Here is a 22,376-nt window from a genome sequence, read left to right on the forward strand (position 1 = left end):
GGAAATGTCTTGTTTATGAAATGTTTGCAAAGAAAAATGAAAAACTGTATACATTAAAATCTCCATATTTGTAATGAATCAATCTTGGCTTTATCATTATCTAAACTACTCATCAAAAGGTGATTGACAGCTGGGCATTGGTAGCTCATACCTATAATCCTAGCTACTTAGGAGGCTGAAATCTGAGGATCACCATTCAAAGCCAGCCTAGGCAGGAAAGGCTGTGACACTCCAATTAACTACTAGAAAACCAGAAGTGGAGCTGTGGTTCAAAGTAGAGCACCAACCTGGAGTAAAACAGCTCAGGGACAGTGCCTAGGCCCGGAGTTCAAGCCTCAGGATTGACACTGAAAAAGAAAGAAAGGAAAAAAAAAGGTGATCTAAGAGAGATTATTCCACATTGGGATATGGTGTAATTTTCATTTTTCTGGGAGAAAGAATAGAAACTTCTGGGTAAAGAGTTGCCCTCGAGTGAGCATTATTCTGTTTAGGAATGAATTCCCACCTCAGGAGTCAAAGTAAGAATTTTTAAAAGCAACATGCAGTTCAATGTAAGGAAGGCTTTAAATACTGCTTGTTGAAGTTAATTTTTCTTTTTTTTTTGAAAAAAAAATCACTTTATTTTAAAGACAATGATTGGTATACAGAAAGTATGCACTAGCATAAAATAAACATTCATGAAAAGCATTAAAATCCATTATAAATTAATTTATTAAATAGGTATTTGGTATATGTGATGGTTTATTAGATATTACTCTTAATTATTGCCAACTGAAGTTAATTTTTCTTAAAAACTCTTTATGTAGTGAAAAATGGGAATTTGTAAAGGTCTTTCAAATTTCCATTTGTACATCAAGAAGTATTGCCTATTATCTATACCTACTACAAGGGACCATGGATAAAGGCAGATGAGCACATTATGTTATCAAGTACTTAAAATTGCTATTAAGATGAATTGCTTATTCAATAAACTAATCTTTCTTTTTTCTTTTTTGACTGGCTAGGGCTTGAACTCATGGTGCTCCACCATGCCATGCCGCCGATTCTTTCTTGAGCTGATTTTTAAGCTAGGGTTTTCTTTTCTTCCTGTTATAGCTGAGATGATGAGAGTGTGTCAACTCACCCAAATTCTTCCATTAAGATGGAATCTCTGCCTTTTCCGTCCGGGTTGGCCCGGATCTGTGATCCTCCTGATCTCAGCCTCCTTCCACATAGGCCAGGATGAGGTGCCTGTCACTCTAGCCAGCTATGGATTGAGAAGGGATCTTGTAAACTTTTCTGCCTGAGCTGGCTTTAAACTGTGATTCTCCTGGTCTCAGCCTCCGTATGTCTAGAATTACAAGTGTGAGCCATTGGTATCCTGCTTTTATATCCTCTGATTTTTGTTATGAAAAGTGTAATGTAATGAGACTCTTTCAATAGACTTCAAAAAAAAAAGCCAGAATGGAAGCAGTGGTTCAACTGGTAAAGTGCTAGCCCTGAGCAAAGGGCATTCAGGAATGGCGCCCAGACCTTGAATTCAAGCCCTGAGACCAGAAAAAAAAAAAAGTACAGTTAATAAGGAGAAAACAGTTGATAGAACACTTAGCTGGCTCAGGATGGGATAGGCAGAATCTCCTAAAAAGCTGTGATATTTTTAAAACAGTAATTGGGATATATCCCACTTCAGGTCTTGGTATATCACTGATGCTGAATGAATGACATAGAGCTCCGACAGTCCCAGATGGGTAATGTAATCTCAAGACTGAGTTCAAGGCCATTTATTCCAGAAACCCTTCTCTTTCTAGACAGTCCAGTGAAACACCATTCTGTATGTGCCTGTGGGACTTCATTCTGAGCATGAAATGCATCATTCTTTGTGTATTGGTTTGTTCTTCCAGTAGGCCAGAGAACAGACATTCTACAACTGTCACACTTACCTTTAGCTCAGAAGGTAATTTGTTGAGAGGAACTAAAAGCAGAGAGTTGTGGCTTGTTTCTTTGCTTTACTCTTCCCCTTGCCTTTTTATGTCTTATTTGTTCTTTTATCTTTTATACTACCTCCTCTTCTCAGCTCTTTTATTATGCTTTTGCATATGTTCAACTCTTCCTCCTCCTCTTCCTCTTTCTTCTATCCTGGGCTTCTGTGAGCTACTTATAGGGAACAGCATTTGATGTATTGCAAAAGGTGCAGAGCATAGAGTTCCAGTACTGCAATCTGGTGCCTTAGGCAAGAAGAGGAACAACATTTGGTAGAGTCATCCTGTTATTGTAACAGATACTTGAGGTAACTAAGGAAGGGAACAGGTTTATTTTGGCTCTCACTTTTGGAGGTTTCAGTCCACCATCCTCGGTTGGCTCTGATGTTTTGAGTCTGATGTTTTGATGATGGGGCACTTCATGGTGGCAGTGGGTGGCAAAAGTGTTCGCCTCATGACTGGGACATAAAAGAAAGGCCTGGCGCCCCCAATATCCCCTCTGAGGATGAACCTGCAGTGACTGGAAGATCTCACTAGGTGCCATCTCTTAAAAAAGTTTCACCCTCTCCCAGTGATGTCCAATGATGTCATGGGCTGGGGTTCAAGCCTTTGTTTTTGTTTTTGGTGAAAATGGACACAGACTCATTGTAGGCACAAAAGAGCTTCTGAGCAAGAAAATGCCCAAGATCAGTCATGACCCCAACTTTGGCAACTATCTGGACTTAAAAGGAACTTGGACCTACTTTGGTTGACTGAGTAGCGAAGGGTGGGTGTCCTGTGTCTTCCAGGCAGGAAGTGGTGTGGAGTTGATGGCGGTGTAAGGAGCAATGGCCAGCTCGGACTCACTGGATCATGGGAATGGCTTTTTCATGGAAAGCTGGGATTTAATGTCAGGACAATACCATGTAGCAAAAGATGGAGCCAAAGTTCTCTAGACACAGGTATGGGAAGCTTCTCGATGTGTCTGTGAGGGAGACTGGCCCTTCCAGAGACTGGACATAGCTCTGGCATTGCAGACTGTTGATCAAACGGAAAACTTAAAAGAAATCCTAAATTTTGCTTTCCAACTATTTTAGTATTGAGAAAACACTTGTTAAAATTGAGGGGGAATGTCATTCCAAATGAAACAGTGCCATCACCAAAAGATAGCCAGCACTAGCATTTTGATGTTAAGTGAAAATATTAAGACTACATATATTTAAAAAAGACATTCAGCTACTATCTTTCTATCTTAGAACTCTAGTTTACAAGGTTGTTTTTTTGTTTTGTTTTGTGCTGGTCCTGAGACTTGAACTCAGTATCTGGGAAGAATCTCTTTTGTGCCCAAGGCTAGTGCTCTACCACTTGAGCCACAACTCCAAAGGCTTTGTGGAGTTAATTGGAGATAAGAATCTCAAGGACTTTCCTGCCAGTGTTGATTTTGAACTGTGATCCTCACTCAGATTTCAGTCTCCTGAGTAGTTTGGACTACAGGCATGTGCCACAAGCATCTGGCTTTCTTGAAACATTTTATCCCACAAATGGAAGCATGTTTAACATTTTAAAAAGTTAATATAAGCTGGGCCCTGGTGGCTCACACCTGTAATCCTAGCTACCCAGGAGGCTGAGAACTGAGGATCACAGTTAAAAGCGAGCCCAGGCAGGAAAGTCCATGAGACTCTTATCTCCAATTAACCACTAGAAAACCAGAAGTGGTGCTGTGGTTCAAGTAGTAGAGCACTTGACTTGAGCTGAACAGCTCAGGGACAGTGCCCAGGCCTAGAGTTCAAGCCCCACAACTGACCACAAAAAAAAAAAATTAATATAAATCTTGGCTTCATTCCATGTAAATAGAAAATTTTTTTTTGGATCCGGTTGGGGCCTGAACTCTGGGCCTGGGCACTGTCCCTCAGCTCTTCAGCTCAAGGCTAGCACTCTACCACTTGAGCCACAGTGCCACTCCCAGCTTTTTTCTTATGTGGTGCTGAGGAATCTAACCCAGGGCCTCAGGCATGCAAGGCAAGCGCTCCACCACTGAGCCACCTTCCCAGCCTCGTAAATAGAAATCTTACACGTGTATTTCTAATCAAAGAATGTTTTATAATGTACCTACTCTCTACAGTCCTATTGATATTTAATTTTGTTATTGTGAGAAACATTTTACTATGTCTTTGGAAAAATTACCGTTTCTTTCTGTAGCATTAGGGACCCATTTGTGTTTCCAGCCTTATTTCCTAGTACTTGGGGTGTGGCTGTATTTAGAGATCTGGCCTTTAAAGAAGTGATTTTGTTTAAAATGAGATGGCTGGCATTGTCAGCACCAACTTAATGGTATCCTTATAGAAATAGGAGATGATGACAGACTTGCCAGGTGCACATAGAGAAAAGGCCACATGAGGACAGTGTGACAAAATGCCTTCTGTAAACCAAAGGGAGAGGTGGCCTCAGAGGATCAAGATTAAGAGGCCTCCTTGATCTTGGACTTTCTGGCCTCTACACTTACAATCAGATAAATTCAGCTGTCTAAGTCATCCAACAAGGTATTTTATTAGGGCAGACCTAGTAAACCAATAAAGCAACATGCCTGTATCTGTATAGAAAAAAAAAGTAGAATAATGGCCCATTATAGAGTAAGGATTTGGGAAAAACTACAGACAGATGTCTATGTAGATCTATACACACATACTTCATTAAAAGATCTATTTGCAGATAAAGTATACTTAAAGTATATACCAAGTATGCTTAAAAAACAATGTAGCATTTTTCACTAGCTACCTTTTGATAATTCTATTCTTAAATATGATGCCAAGTATTTCATAATTGCAGCAACATACTTTTTTATTTTTTTTTGATTGGTCGTGAGGCTTGAACTCTGGGCCTGGGGAACTGTTCCTCAACTCTTCAGCTCAAGGTAAGTGCTCTACCACTTGAGCCAGTGTCACTTCTGATTTTTTGGTGGTTAATTGGGGGTAAGAATCTCATGGATTTTCCTGCCCAGGCTGGCTTTTGAACACTGATCCTCAGCTCTCAGCCTCCTGAGTAGCTAGGATGACAGGTGTGAGCCATGGGCACATGGCTTCATATTTTTTTTTAAACTGTATTCTTCTGTCTGTACTTTTTTGGTACTGGGGCTCAAACCTAGCATGTTGCACTTGCTAGCCAAACATCGTAGCAGAGCTACAATCTCAGTCCCATTGCCTGTGTGTGTCTGTTGTGGGGCTTGAACTTGGGAGTTGGGTGCTGTTCCTAAGCTCTTTTGCTCAAGGCTAATGCTCTACCACTTTGAGCCATAGCTCCTCTTCCCCCATTGCTTTTCTTTTTTTCTTTTTACAACCAGTCCTCTATGGGAGACATGCCATGCCACATTCTCAGCAGTGATACCTTAGACTTTACCTGGACAGTCTCAAAACTAGAACTGGATTTTTTTTCTACAGAAAAAGGCCTGTTATTGTATTTTTAGCTTGTCAGAGATGGTTTTTTTTTAATGTAGCTTTTTGGACAGAACGAGGAGGAAAAACACAATCCTATTAGACATTATACCACCGTTTTTCACCGCTCTGTTCACACTGATCGAGTTCCTATTGCTGTTGTCAGTAGTTAGATGGTCTATTGGGAAGAAATCATACAGAGGTGATTGACAGACAACCTTGGCCCTTCTAGCAATCCCTGTCTGTGGTAGTTGTAAGGACTCACAATGACAATACTACATCGATCAGTGGCTTCTCTTGGCTAACATTCCATATACTCCTATCAGATGATCATTCGCATACGGACATAATGTTGCCAACTTCTTTCCGAGGGAAAAACAACCAGCGGGGCCTTTTCGAGAACCCGCTCATTTCTCTCATTCTGGAATCTTACACCCATCTCCCTGAAATAGCCAGAGTCCACAGGGAGAGCTGGGGCTCTCCAGAAGGCTCCACGGCTTCGGATAGGGGCTGCAGCATGCGCCGTGCGCGCTCCGGGGCAGAGTCCCGAGTGGACCCCACGCGGCCTCGCCGTGGCGGGCCGCGGCTCACAGGGGCGCACTGCACCTCGGCCTCCTGCGGCCCAGCAACCCCGGACTCTCACCTCGGCCTCGTTCTCCCATTTCCCCATCCACCCGTCCGCAGGTGAGCGGGTGGATGGGCTGCGGGCTGACCACGCCATGGGGGTTGCGTCCAGTCCCTTTCTTTCCGAGTGTTAGCTTCAAATGGCGGGCTTCGTGCCAAGGCCCTTCCCTTCCCGCCTCAACTCCCAGGGGTACGGTCGGCTCTCCCCACCCCGGGGCCATCCGGGGCCTTTCCACACGTGGAGCCTCAGGACCCGCCCTCCCCTCGTCGCCCCCCTCCCCTCCACCGAAGCCCCAGGACCCCGTCCCCCCTCCACCGAAGCCCCAGGACCCTGTCCCCCCTCCACCGAAGCCCCAGGACCCCGTCCCCCCTCCACCGAAGCCCCAGGACCCCGTCCCCCCTCCACCGAAGCCCCAGGACCCCGGCCCCCCTCCACCGAAGCCCCAGGACCCCGGCCCCCCTCCACGGAAGCCCCAGGACCCCGGCCCCCCTCCACGGAAGCCCCAGGACCCCGGCCCCCCTCGCCCCCAGCCCCAGGACCCCGTCCCCTCGCCCCCAGCCCCAGGACCCCGGCCCCCCTCGATCCCTCCCCAGGACCCCGTCCCCTCGCCCCCAGCCCCAGGACCCCGGCCCCCCTCGATCCCTCCCCAGGACCCCGCCCCTTCGTCCCCAGCCCCAGGACCCCGGCCCCCCTCAATCCCTCCCCAGGACCCCGGCCCCTCGCCCCCAGCCCCAGGACCCCGGCCCCCCTCGATCCCTCCCCAGGACCCCGGCCCCCCTCCACTGAAGCCCCAGGACCCCGTCCCCTCGCCCCCAGCCCCAGGACCCCGCCCCTTCGCCCCCTAGCCCCAGGACCCCGGCCCCCCTCGATCCCTCCCCAGGACCCCGTCCCCTCGCCCCCAGCCCCAGGACCCCGTCCCCTCGCCCCAGGACCCCGGCCCCCCTCGATCCCTCCCCAGGATGGTGCCCAAGGCGTCTCCAGCCCCACAGTCGAGATCACGTGCAGGACTTCTTGGGGACACAGCCCCTAGACCCGGTCTCCCCAGCTGCTGGGCTGCGGCCAAGCGAGGGCACCGATTCTCGGGGGCGGCCGGGTCGCACTCGGCGGTCGCCGGGCCTGGGGGCCATTCGGCCCGGTGTCCAAGTCCCGGCCCCGACCCGACCCCGGTGAGCGGCTAGGTCGGCTTCCCGGCCTGGCGGGCTGCGCCCCGCACACAAGGTGATTCCGCGAGCCGGGAGCTGGGGCAGGCCCGGCCGCTTCCCGCGCACTCCGAGCGGGCGGGGGGGGGGGGGGGGGGGCGCCTCCGCGCGCGTCACGTGGGCGGCGGGCACCGCATGGCGGCGGCCCGCGCGCTCCCGCGTCTCCGCCGCCCGGGCGCGCGCGCCGACGGGGCGGGCGCATGCGCAGGGGGGCGCGCCGCCTCTGCCCCGCGGCGAGGGTGTCTATGGAGAGGCGGCGGCCGCGGCTGCTGAGGCAGACGCTGCTGCGGCGATGGCGCCCTTCCCCGAAGAGGTGGACGTCTTCACCGCCCCGCACTGGCGGATGAAGCAGCTCGTGGGGCGCTACTGTGACAAGGTAACGGGACGCGGCGCGCGGGGGCGGGGGGAGGTCTCCGGCCCGGGTGGCGCGGGGGCGCGGGCCGGTGTCTGGGGCGGCCTGGCCTGCGCGGCCCCGCCGCCCTCCCCCGGGCCGCCGCCGCCGCGGGAAACGGCCGCCGGCGCGGCCGTCAGCGCCGCGAGGGGCCCCCGCGTCCCCGCGGCCGGCGACGTGCCTTCGGGGCGGCCCCCCGCCCGGCCGGCCGCGTCCTCCCGCGGGGCCCGGCGCGCAGGCCGGGAGGGGAGCGGAGGGGAGGGGCGCCCGGGCCGCGCGCCGCGCCGGCCTCCGCCGCCGTGCGCCCCGAGGACCGCCGGCCTGGGGCGGGGAGGGTGGGGGGTCGGGGCGGGGGGGGGCCCGCCGGCCTCCGGGGATCCGGGTCGGCCGCCGGGGCGCGTTCCCCACCCGCGCCCGCAGTTTCCTCGCGCCCGCGTCGCCACCGTGCGGGGTCGGGAGATCGGGGAACCTTCTCGGCGAACACGCACTCCCCCCCCTGCGGAGCCTCGAGCTTCTCCCGCGCCCCGTGGGCAGCCCTTGGCCCCGCGTCTGACCCTCACCCCCACCCGCCGCCGCCTTTTCTTTTTGACCCCCTAGCTTTTCGCTGGGTTGATTTTGGGGGGGGGGAGGAGCCAGACTTGGGAACTGGAGGTCGTCATGCTGCATGCAAGGAGATGTTCTCCCTGGCAACTTTTATTTTTTTTGGGGGGGTGGGGGGGTGGGTGTATGCGGGTATTGGGACTTGAACTCAGGCCTGGGCGCTGTCCACGGCTCCACTTCCGGCTTTTGGGTAGTTCATGGGAGGTAGAGAGTCTCCTGGATTTTTCCGGTCTGCGTTGGCTTCGAACGGTGATGCTCGGATCGCAGCCTCCGGGGCAGCTAGGATTACGGGCGCGAGCCACCGACGCCTGGCTCCCCCCCCCCCCCCATGTGATTCTGTTGAAACACCGCTATTCTTTGTTGGAATTCTTTACTGGGAGGGGGAAATCACATAAAAGAGGGAGGAGCCTCAGGAAAAGTTGGCTTGATTGTTGGGAACCTTTTTGGACTCTTTTAATTGGTACTGCACAAGCTAAAAAAGGCTTGGAGAGTGTGTAGGGCCTTGTGCTAATGAATCTAAAACAAGGGTAAAATGCCTCCTATTTTTCAGTTATTGGATTGCTCTAAAACTTCGAGCATTCTTGTAAAAGTGAACCAGATGAGTGGCGTCTAAAATAGAAATAAACGTAACACTTCAGAAACCACGTTACATAGCATCACAAAGCATCAAGGTGAACAGCAAAGAGCCTGTGTCATATAGTCCAGAAAGATGAGTGGACGGTTCCTACTTTTCATTGGTAGGTCACACTCAAGACTCACCGTTTGAGGTTTCAGATTTTACCACCCCTAACCCCATAATCGTCTTTTCCCTCCATTTTGAAAATTAAGTAAAAAACCCAGTTTTATGTGAACTATTTTTTTTCACACCAGGACTGTGTTAAGATTTTGATGTTCAACTTGATCGTTTATTCGAAATTACCTCCAAAGATGGTTTTAAAAAATACCCTGGTGTCCAAATTCCCACTAAAATTGGGATCATCTAAGATGAAACCTAGACAGACATCTATCTAGTCCGACTAAGAGCTCTCAAGGTGAGTGCTCTGTGCAGCTAGGGGTGAGAACCACCAGGAGAAGCTTAAGTCGTGGCTAAGCTGCTGAGCCCCCATCTTTTCCAGTTAGCTGCATTGCAATGCGTTTGTCTCCCCTGTCTTTTGAATTTTGTTCTTTGAAACAGTAAATTCTGATTTCAAGGAAGAAAAAATTGGAGAGGCTTTTGTTTTACTCTAGTTAAAATCAGCAAGGGGAAGCTAATAAGGACTAATAGAATTCAAGGTTTTTCCCTCCAGTTTATATTGGAGAGAGGCGGTCCACACATCCCCTGCTATTGTAAGGGGAATCATGTGCCTGGGTACATGTTCTCTGGAGATTCCTAGGATTTCCTGGGAGGTTTTAAATTTATACATAACTGTGCCTTCCCAAAATTAAAAAAAAAATCACAACTTTGACCTTTCAGTCTTATTTAAATTTCTGAAGAAAGCAGTTATTTTTCTGTGATTGAGAACACTTGAGTACACATTTAGAAAATGCATTACCTTTTTAAAGGTTTACCTGAGTCAAATAAGGTTTGTTACAGTAGTTAAATGTTCTGTCTTGCCTAATGAGTCTGATAAAACATTTCCAACTTGACATAGGTGTAAGTCAAAATTATCACCCATTTTCTCTAGCACTGCAAGAAATTGTCACGAATTCCAAGCTACATACAGTTAATGAGATTATTGTGTATGTTCAAGATTTAAAGTCTTCTGAACTGTGACCTCAGTAATTCAGCAAAGGAAAAAACAGCATCAGATTTTGTGCCATTTCTTGGTGGGAGGAGCCAATGGAAATCCTTTTGGGGATGGGCTTTGTAAGCAAAAGTGGGAAAGTGTTTTGTGATGGCTGAATGGTCTTAAAGGTAATGAAAGTTTCAAGTTTTATATTACTGTTCTTTGGTTGTATAGCTCAAGACACCTAATATAAGTAGCCTAATATAAGTAGATAGTTTTTGTAGTCACACTATTACATTATTTCTCTCATGTTCTAAATTTTGACTCTGAATGCCTAGCAGCAATAAAGAAAGGAGTTTTAGTTCCAATATTGAGATTCTAATAGTATGGACACATCCTTTTATTTACTAATGTCAAATAAGCCTTTTTCTATGTTTAGGCCTCATTTAGTTAGAAAAATTTGGAAGTTGGAGGCCATGTTTTATATTGTCTAACACCAAATTTAAAATTTTGCTCATAGAGTTTTTTTTTTGTCGGCCGTGGGGCTTGAACTCTGGGCCTGGGCGCTGTCCCTCAGCTCTTCAGCTCAAGGCGAGCGCTCTACCACTTGAGCTACAGCGCCACTTCCGGTTTTCTGGTGGTTTATTGGAGATAGGAGTCTCACGGTCTCTCCTGCCCGGGCTGGCTTTGAACCGCGATCCTCAGATCTCAGCCTCCTGAGTAGCTAGGATTACAGGCGTGAGCCACCAGCGCCCGGCCAGAATTTTCTTTTTTATAAAAGGACTTACTGAAAAGTTTTTTTCACTTTTGTTATCAGAAGTTGTTTTGAGGTAGATGGGGCAAGGGATATTTCTATCCTTTATTTGGGGACTTTGTAGATTAGAAAGGCCAAGGGTTGTGTAAGGAGTTAGGATAGATGGTTACTCAAGTTAAGATTAAGACTGTTTAATTTTCTTTGTATGAAATGGTGGTAGTTTCTGATTTCTTTGGTAATGGTCTGCTAAGAAACCTTTTTTGGTATTTCACTGACTTTGCATATAGGAATGATTTTAGTAAAATACTGCATTGAATAATGTCCTTTTTTCCCCCCATTTGACTCTGTTTTTCTTTTAATCCTGAAAATGTAACTTTATTGACTTTTTGCTGATGAGTGTAGAGTTTCTATTTGTCAGTCAGTTGTGCAGTAAGTAGTGTGTTTTGGCAGTAGTGTGTGTTGTCAATGTGAAGTACAGTCCCATTTCCTAAGGAGTTCATGATTTAGTAGGTAATAACAGTTGTTACATACTAATAACATCTATTATAACATCTCTATTACATTACATACTAATAAGGTTTGTTAGATGTTATTACATACTGGTAACATCCTGATAGATGTAATGGGAGCAAAAGAGAATGAATATATGAACTTCATGTTACAGTATTAAAAATCTCTTAAACTTGATGTCTGAGGACAAATAGATGACCAGTGGAAGAATGTGGTTAGAATGGGCATCTCCAAACTTACACATAATTTAGTTAGGCCTTTGGGCATCCCTATGTTTTATGGGTAAGGATGTTAAACATGTACTTTATCATTTTTATTTAAAAAAATAATGTAATGACCCAAACATTAGGAAATAAACTCAGAATAATTTGAGTAGTTAATATTTTTGGACATTGAATATGAGTTTATTTATCCATTTATTAATATAATCAGCTCCCCTTATTTTTCTCTTCCTTCTGCTTGCCTGTAAGAACTTACTGACTGGTATTTGAGGGACTGGTTTAGTGAAGAGAATATTGAATTGAGAAACAGGAAGCTGGGTACCCGTGGCTCACACCTGTGATCATGGCTACTACTTAGGAGGCAGAGATCTGAGGATCATGGTTTGAAGCCAGCCTGGACAGGAAAGTCTGTAAGACTCTTATCTCCAATTAAATCAGAAAAAGCCAGAATTGGTGCTGTGGCTCATGTGGTAGAGTACTAGTCTTAAGCACTAGGTGCTTAGGGACAGAGCCTAGATCCAGGCTTAGGATGGCCAAAAAAAAGGAGATGAACAAAAGAAAAGAGAAATATAGAATATTACTAGTAGGTTCTTACTACATGCTTGATATTTGTTCTAATCCTTACCAGAGCCTTGTAAGACAAGTATTATCTCTCATTTAAAAGTGAGGAAACAGTATTTGTGGTTAAGTAGCTTACCCGATGCATTCAACTAGTAATTAGTAGAGTCTGAATTTTAATCTTAGCATTTTTTTCTCCTTTTTGAAGAGCTGCTTTTTTTTTTCCACCTTACCTCCCGGTTGCTTATTACTAACTACATAGTTTTATGAAATATACTTCATCTGGGGGTCATCTCTCTTTTCTATCTAAATTTTACCATGTAGAATTCAAGCTTATTCAAGAGAGGGTAAGTCTCTTGATTGAATGAAAGCATTTGTCTGGCCAAATGGACAGAAAAATAATAACTTTTTGTGGCAGTAATGTTTGTTATGTATTTTCATTCCTATGTTGGAACTTAATTGGCTTAAAGTGACAACACTTCTGACACTTAGTTTGAAGTCAAGTTTTATATTTTAGTTTGTGTATTTTTATTTTGAGTAAGACAAAAAATAAATTATTTAAAAATATTGAAGATACATTTGTTTGTTGACTTGTTTGTTGATTATATGTATCCTGTTCCATATAGTTCCTTGTTGAATTTGCAAGACACCAGACTGTGTTACCATGTGGATCAATAGTAACTTTTGTATTTCACTGTAGAACATTTTTTAAAATGTCCTGAGATCTATGGTGAGTCATAAATGGATTTTGTGGATGGAGAAGTAAATGTTAGAGTACCTCACAAGTAGAGAGAGAGATAGGTTTGTTCAAATCTGTTTCAGGTGTGATGTGTGTATGTGGATTGTACTGTATTTTATCTGGTCGTGGTACTGACTAGGTCATGGAAAACAGTGTTTGAAAACCACTCCTCTGCATTTTGGGCCAGATGATTCTTTGTTGTGCAGGCTGCCCTCTGCATTGTTGGATGCTTTAGCTGCATTCCTAGCTTTAACCCTCTAGGTGTCAGTAGCACTTCCCCAGTGGTGACAGTCAAAATGGTCTCTAGACCTGACCCTTTATCTTCTGGGGGGGAATAGGGGTGGCAAAAATGCCTCTGTAGTCAACTCTTCTGCTTCAGAGCAGGTATTCTTCCTGAACATTGGCTGTCTTGGATTTGGAAAGGGAGGGAGCTTTATGGTTTCGGCAACTTGTGTTGCATAGGTGTTGTAGACAGAATCTGGGACTCCATTTTGTTGTCTACTGCTCCGTTCTGTGATTAGGCTGAATGGTTTCTCTGAGCTGCAGTAGATTTAATCTATGGTATGGAGCTGATAGTACCTCTGTTCTGATAATTGCTTTAAGAAACAATATTTATAACACCTTGTATAAAGTGTTTTATTGTCTGCCTCAATGTGTCCTTGAAATTGTTAGTATCCAGATATTTTTTTTCTTTTAAGTTTATATACAGTATTTGAATACCTTTGTTAGAGATAGCCTTTTGGAGAAACTTTATGCAAAAAGATTTTTAAGAACTCATACAATATGTTCTCGTTGTTAAATATTATAACGGCTAAGTCTGCCAATGTTCAGTTTCCAGGTTAAAAGCATTTACACTTTTTGAAAAACTGGCATGAGCATTATTTTTTTCTTACCTATCTACCATTGGTCTTGTCTTCACTTATTAATCAGATTTACTAACACCAAGAATTTAACACAAATGAAACTGTTTCCTCAGCCTGTTCTATAAACATTCTCTCCGCAAGCATGTACTTCTGATCATTTTTCCTAGCTTTATTAATGTAAAATTGACAAATAATACATGTTCAAGGTATGTGAACTACTGGGGTTAATGTACATTGTCTAATGCTGAAAAAATCTATAATTCATCTATAATACATCCATTGCCATGGTTTTGAGTGTATGTGTGTGTGTGCATGTGTGTGTTGAGGTGAAAGGATGAGGAACTTAAGATCTATTCTTTTGGCAAATTTGGAGAAACAAAGCAGTATTATTAGTGTTACTTACCATGCTGTTCAGTAGATCCTTAGAACTTTAAGTACTGGGGCTTGAATTCAAAGCCATGAGTTCTCTAGGCTGTAGTTTTTTTTTTTTGCTTATTTGTTTAGTTTTTTTTTTTTTTTTTTAACTCATGGCTGTCATTCTATCACTTAAGCCATACTCCAGTTCGGGTTTTTTGCTTGCTAATGAATTCATCTGCTCAGGCTAGCTTCAAACTCTGATCTTCAGATCTTTGTTTCCTGAGTAGCTGAGGTTTTTAGTGTGAGTTTTATAGAAGGTAGTAGCTTGCTATCAGTATCCCTTCACCATCTGCCTCTAGAATGCTTTTAACCACTATTCTTTTTTTTTTTTTTGGTCCGTCGTGGGGCCTGAAAGCTGGGCCTGGGTGCTGTCCCTCAGCTCTTCAGCTGAAGGCTAGCACTCTACCACTTGAGCGTCAGCCCCACTTCCGGCTTTTTCTGCTTATGTGGTACTGAGGAATCGAACCCAGGGCCTCATGCATGTAAGGCAAGCACTCCACCACTGAGCCACCTTCCCAGCCCCTTAACCACTATTCTTTTTTTTTTTTTTTTTTTTTTTGGGTCCGGTTGTGGGGCCTGAACTCTGGGCCTGGGCGCTGTCCCTCAGCTCTTCAGCTCAAGGCTAGTGCTCTACCACTTGAGCCACAGTGCCACTTCCGGCTTTTTTTTTGCTTATGTGGTGCTGAGGAATCGAACCCAGGGCCTCATGCATGCAAGGCAAGCACTCTACCACTGGGCCACCTTCCCAGCCCCTTAACCACTATTCTTGATTGAATCTCTGACATAGACATTTTTGTAGCTAATTTGTAGTGTTATTTTCCTTAATTCATGTGAGAACATTACACTTTTGGCACTTTAAGCTGCGCTATTTCTAATAAGACTACTTATATTGTACTTTTATTAAGTAAAATGACACATAACTTTTACAGTTGTTGGCCACTAATAAATTTTGTTGAGTCTAGTGTGGCATTACTTAGGATTCTTGAAATCTATAATATGAGTTTAATCAGATCTGCCCTGCAGATTGTTTTTATGAGATTCAGAAGTTTATATTTTCATTGTTACATAGTTAGAAAAATTAAACGAATATTTTGACATGTGAAAGTTGCATGAAAAGTCAGGCACTGGTGGCTCATGCCTGTAATCCTAGCTACTAGGGAGGCTGAGATCTGAGGATCTTGGTTTGAAGCCAGCCCTGGCAGAAAAGTCCATGAGACTCTTACCTACCACTTAAGTGGTAGAGCTTTAGCCTTGAGCAAAAATCTCAGGGACAGGGCTGGGAAGGTGGCTCAGTGGTAGAGCACTTGCCTTGCATGCATGAGGCCCTGGGTTCGATTCCCCAGCACCACATAAGCAAAAAGAAAAAAAAGCTGGATGTGGCGCTGTGGCTCAAGTGGAGAGCGCTAGCCTTGAGCTGAAGAGCTGAGGGACAGTGCCCAGGCCCAGAGATCAGGCCCCACGACCAGACCCCCCCCAAAAAAAACAAACAAAATCTCAGGGACAGAGCCCAGGCCCTGATTTTAAATCCCATGACAGACCCCCCCCAAAAGTTACATGACTTCAAATTTTATTATCCATAAATACAGAGTTTTATGGGAATATAGCACAGTTACATGCTTACTTGTTGTCTGGCTACTTTTGTGCTACAGCAGCTAAATAGTTCCTACCCTGCAGAAGTTGAAATAATTACTGTGTAAAGTCCTGCTCTAAGATGATTTACACATGAGTCTTTGTCTTCTCTTCACTAGACCATAAAATCCATAAAGGCAGCAATCTTCATTTTGTTCACTTACGTACCTCAAATGCTAGAAACAGTGCCACAGTGCCTGGCTCATAACTGCTCAGTAAATGTTTGAATAGAGTCAGAAGTGCATGAATTTATCAAATGTTTAATTTTCAACTAATTCCTAAGTGCTGGATAACCATATTAATATGTATAGATATTTTATTGCCATTTAACACCAAGAAGAAACTGAGACATTGAGGAAGAAAAGTAATTTACCTCGGGTTATACAGCTAAATAAGTGCTACAGTGGATCCAGTCCTGGGACTCTTACTGTGAATGCATACTGTCTTTCGTAGAATGTATTTAGTTATTTCTTTTAGGTCCACTAAAAGAGTTTTGGTTTAGAATTTATGTGTCATCTTTTCAATACACTGTCATCAGACCAAATTCTTACTGAGGAAGGCTGATGAGACAGTTTAGATTGTATTCCATTTCAAGAATACTAGATCAGACCATAGCAAATCTAGGAATTATGATGTTAGCATCTCAATTTCATTTATCTGGTTATTGTACTTAACCTGATCATTTCCCCTTTACAATGAATTTTGAAACTAGAATTTACACAAAAAAGAAGATTGATATACGTAATGAAGGACTTGAATATTATTTTGAGCTTGAACCAGGATTTTTAATCATATATTTAAAAATACTAGGAAGTAATTCAGCACTAAGTAGAAATTCAGCATTGGATTGGAATCGGCATTTTTGTTCTTCGGTAGCAGGATTAAGAGAAAATGATGTGTTGGTCCTTCGGTGTGTGTGGGCCGGCGGGGGTGGGGGTGGGGGTGGGGGTGGGGGACGGGACAGTTCTGGGACCTCTAGTTCTCCATTGGCTTTTCCACCTATGGCTGGAACTCTTACCACTTGAGCCACATCTCAATTTCTGGCTTTTTGCTGGTTAATTGGAGATAAAGAGTCTCATAGACTTTGCCTGCCTGGGCAGCTTGGAATCATGATCCTCAGATCTCAGCCTCCTGAGTAGCTAGGATTACAGCTCTCAGTGCTCAGTTCAAGTTTTGTTTTGCCTTTTTTTTTTTTTTAAATTGACTTGTATCTTTCTTTCAAGTGGGTTTATTTGGAGTAATGCTTTGCGCTAGACTAGGCTTCTAGGTTCCTGCGTTGTACTATTGTAGTGACTCCTGCCAGATAAGTCAACAATTTCTTACATAAGCCATTAGGTATTTATATAAAGTGCCTTAAAAGTAGCTCCCTTAAATGGTCTATTAATGATCTAACAGCCCAGTATTTTATACTCCAGAACAGATCAGTCTCAACTTGATAATTAAAGTTTAAACTCGAGTAGCCTACTTTTGGACATTTTGAACAAAAAAAATTTACATTATCAGAACTTAATGTTTACAAATGTCTGTGGTGTACCTACCTGTATTTTTCATACCTACAGAATAATTTTAGGTAAAAAAAGTGTGACCTGTGTATACTTTATTTTTCTGTATCACCAAAGTCCTTCAGAAAACCAACTTAACATTTTCCTGGCCTAGCATACTTTTTAGCTATACCATTATAACTTGTTCATTTTTGAATTTTCTTTATCTGTACTTTAATCAAGTATAAAGGAAATATCTTGCTGTGTATAAAAATAACACATTTGAATGTTTCTTACTGGTATATTGTTGGCATTTATTTATTCCTTTCTTTTTACATTTTTTTTACTCAGCTTTCTAAAACCAACTTTTCCAACAACAATGATTTCCGTGCTCTTCTACAGTCTCTGTATGCCACTTTCAAGGAGTTCAAAATGCATGAGCAGATTGAAAATGAATACATTATTGGCTTGCTTCAGCAACGCAGCCAGACAATTTATAATGTTCATTCTGACAATAAACTCTCTGAGATGCTTAGCCTCTTTGAAAAGGGACTGAAGAATGTGAAGGTGAGTTGCAAAACTTGGTGTCTAAGATACAACTAATTGAAATTGTGCCATCTTCTGTGTGTCATTGGCAAAACTTGTGATTAGTTTCTAGTAAATGCTATTAAAGAAAAGAAACACTATTCCACTTGTTGATGATGGCTAGGAAGACTAATTCAAGATGTAGTGGAGGCTTACAATAAAGAAGAGCGAGCCAGCTTAATGCTAAGTAATGCTAGGTACAACTAAAACAAGTAGGAGTTTATAGCTAGGGAGCCAGTGGATGAAAATTACTAACAGAAACATCAAGGCCAGAAGGATTTTTGCTACAGGACTTTTGCTGTAGCCAGTCCAAGGCAATAAAACTTAAGGGGTGGTGTTAAGGAATTTGATCACTTTTTTTGTTTGTGTTTGTGTGTTGATACTGGGACTTGAACTTAAGGCCTTCCTGTGCTCTTGCTTAGTTTTCCTGCAACAGCTGACCACTTGAGCCACAACTTTATCCGATACTTTGTTCATTAATTAGAGACAAGGTCTGGAGGACTTTTCTGCCTGGGCTGGCTTCAAACTTTGGTTCTCTAGGTCTGAGAGTAGCTAAGATTACAGGTGTGAGTTATCTGCTTTTTTTTTTTTTTTTTTTTTTTGGCTGGTTATTTTTGCCGATGGGGTCTTTTGGACTTGTCTGCCTATGCTGGCTTCAAACTTTGATTCTCTGGATCTCAGTTTTGTGTTTATAGCCTTGAGTCACTGGCACTCAGCTTAATTTTCTGACTTTTTTTTTTTTTTGGTTGGTTGTGGGGCTTGAACTCTGGGCGTGGGTGCTGTCCTTGAGCTCTTCAGCTCAAGGCGAGTGCTCCACCACTTGAACCACAGCGCCACTTCTGGTTTTCTGGTGGTTAATTGGAGATAAGAGTCTCATGGACCTTCCTGCCTGGGCTGCCTTTGAACTGTGATCCTCATATCTCAGCCTCCTGAGTAGCTAGGATTACAGGTGTGAGCCACTGGCACCGGGCAATTTTCTGACTTTTTAAATGACACTTGAAAAAAGGAGTAAAGTCACATTACTAAACAAAGTTCAGGGCTGAGAATATGGCATAGTAGTAGAGTGCTTGCCTGGCATGCATGAAGCCCTGGGTTCAATTCCTCAGTACCATATAAACAGAAAAAGCCAGAAGTGGTGCTATGGTTCAAGTGATAGCCTTGAGTGTAAAGAAGCTCACGGACTGTGCCTAGGCTCTGAGTTTAGCCCCAGTACTGGTGGAAAAAAAAAAAGAATAAAAACAAAGAACACAAAAAAAGTTCAAAGCTTATTGGTTTTAGATTTCTGAGGATTAAATTTAGGGTTCTCGGTAAGCTCTCTGTAACTGCAGTGTACCTGTATCCCAAAAGACATCTTTTATGTTAAAAGTACACATACCACTTTGCTACTTGTCTGTTTTGTTCTGAGGTTTTATTTTGGATTTTAAACTGAAAGCTAAAATGATCTCCTGGGATCAGGTACAATGTAAGTAATGGGCCAAAATGTAAACATTTTTTGTTTATGTTTTTAGAATGAATATGAACAGTTAAATTACGCCAAACAGCTGAAAGAGAGATTGGAGGCTTTTACGAGAGATTTTCTTCCTCACATGAAAGAAGAGGAAGAGGTAATAATTTTTCCTCATTATGATTTGTTTAGACTTCTAAAAATTTTAAATACCAAAGGAGGTAGAGGAATTGCTGGAGAGGAGTCTCCGGTTGTCTGAAGTTGCTCTTAATGAATGAATGATTAAATTTCATTTACTTAGGAAATAGGTATTTTCATGTGTTGATGGCACTGTTAGCAACTTTTTATGTCATCTTAGTGCTTTTCAAAATCTTTAGATATTTAAATATTTTCTACACATTAAACGAATTTTTATAGTGTTTTTTTTCAATATGAGACTTTATTAGTTAAATGGTAGTTTAAAATTTATCATTGTTATGACTAATACACATGTATTAGGACTTCATTAAACAGATAGGGAAAACATTACTGTTCTTTTCTATGGGATGAGTATTAGGATGAGATACAGAAAAAGTATTCTATAAAAACTGAGTAGTTTTCAACTCTAAATCAGTTACTGTAGTGATTCTCAACTGGTTTTACCTTATTAGATTAATAAAAGAATGTGCTATTTCTTAACATCCTTTCAGACCAATTAAGTCAGGTGGACATGGTTATTTTTTCAGGGTTCTAAGTCATTGTCATAAAGTAGGCATTGAAATCAGAGTAACAAGAGTAGTATTTTAAACCTGTGATACACATCAGATTATCTGTGAAACTAAAAACAACAGTAAAAGCCTGGTTCAAACTTTGAAGGTTGTAATTCTGTTAATTAGATGTTGGGACTGCCTATCAGTTACTAAGAAGAAATCTCCATGAATAAGTTTGATAGGAACTACAACACTAAAATAGTGATTTGAGTAAACATCTCCAGAATTAAGAAAGTGTCGAAATAGTTCATTATCTCAACAGGGTTGTGACTTATATGGTCAGTATACTGAAGACATTCTCGTTTGAGGTAGAGGTCTTGTTTGGGTAGAATTCAGTTACTACTTAAAAGAAGGAAGTTAACTGACATAAATATCTAGCAAGAGAATGATTAGGAGTGTTTGACAAGTTCTGACAGGCAGTTCTTGTCCTGATGCTTTAAAAGTATTTAATATCTGACTTATTAGCTGGAGAGATCATTAGGAGGCACACTTTGGTGATATTCTTTGCGTAAAATAACAGTGATCATGCGTAAAATTTCTATCTCTTGGGAACATTCCTAATACTATATTTGAATTATTAATAATTTAAAGATCATAGAGTGTATATTGTGAATCTTTTGTTTATTTCAGGTTTTTCAGCCCATGTTAATGGAATATTTTACCTATGAAGAGCTTAAAGATATTAAAAAGAAGGTGATTGCACAACACTGCTCTCAGAAGGATACTGCAGAGCTGCTTAGAGGCCTTAGCCTGTGGAATCACGCTGAAGAGAGACAGAAGTTCTTCAAATACTCTGTGGATGAAAAGTCAGATAGAGGTGAGAGTGGTTTGTTTAGATACCTAACAGTTTCTTAGTTCAAGGGCACTGCTATCTTGGTATAAATTATAGATTTCATTTGAGGAGTAAATTTAAGTCAGGTTTGTAATCATTTGAAGTTATTTTCACTTAAAAAATAATCAAAGGCAGTAGTTTCTACTTTATAATCCAGTGTCATATGATAATCTAATGTCTTATTACTTAGGTAGTATGCAGAATAGTGTTTCTTGAATGAATTTATGTGTGCACAATAATTAAAATTATCACTTTGATTAATCAAAATTGAGAACTTTTATATTCAGAACACTTTGTAGTATCCCCTCCCTCCCTCCCTCCCTCCCTCCCTCCCTCCTTCCCTCCTTCCCTCCTTCCCTTCCCTCCCTCTTTCCCTCCCTCCCTTCCTTCCTTCTTTCCTCCCTTCCTTCCTTCTTTCCTCCCTCCCTCCCTCCCTCCCTCCCTTCCTTCCTTCCTTCCTTCCTTCCTTCCTTCCTTCCTTCCTTCCTTCCTTCCTTCCTTCCTTCCTTCTTTCCTTCCTTCCATCTTTCCTTCTTTCCCTTCCCTCTCTTCCCCCTCCTCTCTCTCTCTCCCTTCCTCCCCCCTCCCTCCCTCCCTCCCCCTTTCTTTCTTTCTTCCTTCCTTTCTTTCTTTCTTTTTTTCTTTCCTTTCTTTTCTTTCTCTTTTTTTCCCTTTCCTTTCCTTTTTTCTTTTTCTTTTTCTTTCTTTTTCTTTCTGTGCTGGTACTGGGGTTTGAAGTCAAGGTTTGGGTGCTGTTCCTGAGCTCCTTTTACTGAAGGATAGCACTCTCCCACTTGAGGCCTAGCTTTTTTGTCAGTTAATTGGAGATGAGAGTCTCATGGACTTTCCTGTTAGGGCTGACTTCACACTGGTGATCCTCAGATCTTAGTCCCCTGAGTAACTAGGATTACAGACCTGAGCCACCAGCACCCATTTGTAGTACCCATCTTTTTGAGCTCCAGTTACTATATTGTCTGCTTTTATATTTCCTTGTGTTGTTTCATCAGTTTTCAAAGTCAAGTTTATACTCTCGGTTCCTGTGTGTGTGCAGTTTTTTTTTTTTTTTTAACTTTCCAATGGCTTGAAAGTAATGGGTCTTCTTCTGGGCTAGTTATATGCTATATGGTGCTGTTTTGCAGTACTCAGCAGCAGCTGTAACCCATTGCAGTTAGTTATGCAAGCACCACAGAGAACAACTAATAAGTTATAGTATAATATGTTGGTGAGCTATGATGTTGGATATATTAGATGTGTTAAATGCATTATTCTTTAACATAGTTACCTTATAGTGGGTTCATTGGGATAAAGTTGTTTTAAAGAGCATTTGTAGTTTTATTTTCACCCTTTGCTATTCTTAAGTCTCTGTTTATATCTAGGAATATTCTATATAGTATACTCTATATACTGTGTTTATATGCTTTGAGAAGATGAATGAGAAATGCAACTAAAATATTCGTGACATTTTTCAGTAGACTTTTTTTACATTTTTTTTTTTTTCTTTTGCCAGTCCTGGGGCTTGAACTCAGGGCCTGGCCATTGTCCCTGAATTTCTTTTGCTCAAGGCTAGCACTCTGCCACTTGAGCCACAGTCCCTCTTCTGACTTTTTCAGTTTATATGGTTCTGAGGAATAGAACCCAGGGCTTCTTGCATGCTAGGCAAGCACTCTACCACTAAGCCACATTCCCAGCCCAGCAGTAGACTGCTTTT

General features: G+C 43.0%; 2 protein-coding genes across 4 annotated transcripts in view; both read left to right on the top strand.

The window, feature by feature from the left end:
• Positions 1-6,061: 6,061 nt before the first annotated feature.
• LOC138820658 (uncharacterized) lies at positions 6,062-6,835 on the top strand. The gene has a single exon (XM_070012399.1). The coding sequence runs from the start codon at positions 6,062-6,064 to the stop codon at positions 6,833-6,835; it is 774 nt and encodes a 257-aa protein (XP_069868500.1).
• A 566-nt stretch (positions 6,836-7,401) lies between these two features.
• Positions 7,402-22,376, top strand: part of Fbxl5 (F-box and leucine rich repeat protein 5) — a 36,210-nt gene continuing 21,235 nt past the window's right edge. Inside the window, exons 1-4 of one of the 3 annotated variants that reach the window (XM_070012855.1) lie at positions 7,402-7,565; positions 17,410-17,625; positions 19,152-19,247; positions 20,467-20,653. In XM_070012855.1, the coding sequence (XP_069868956.1) occupies positions 7,482-7,565; positions 17,410-17,625; positions 19,152-19,247; positions 20,467-20,653 (583 nt within the window). In that variant the 5' untranslated portion in view covers positions 7,402-7,481. Of the gene's footprint in view, positions 7,566-8,896; positions 8,918-9,133; positions 9,212-17,409; positions 17,626-19,151; positions 19,248-20,466; positions 20,654-22,376 lie in introns of those variants that run through there. The other 2 variants (XM_070012857.1, XM_070012856.1) reach the window with 2 other exon arrangements.

This window comes from Dipodomys merriami, unplaced genomic scaffold (assembly GCF_024711535.1).
Source record: "Dipodomys merriami isolate MVZ:Mamm:240054 unplaced genomic scaffold, mDipMer1.0.p SCAF_9, whole genome shotgun sequence".
NCBI classification, from domain to species: domain Eukaryota; kingdom Metazoa; phylum Chordata; class Mammalia; order Rodentia; family Heteromyidae; genus Dipodomys; species Dipodomys merriami.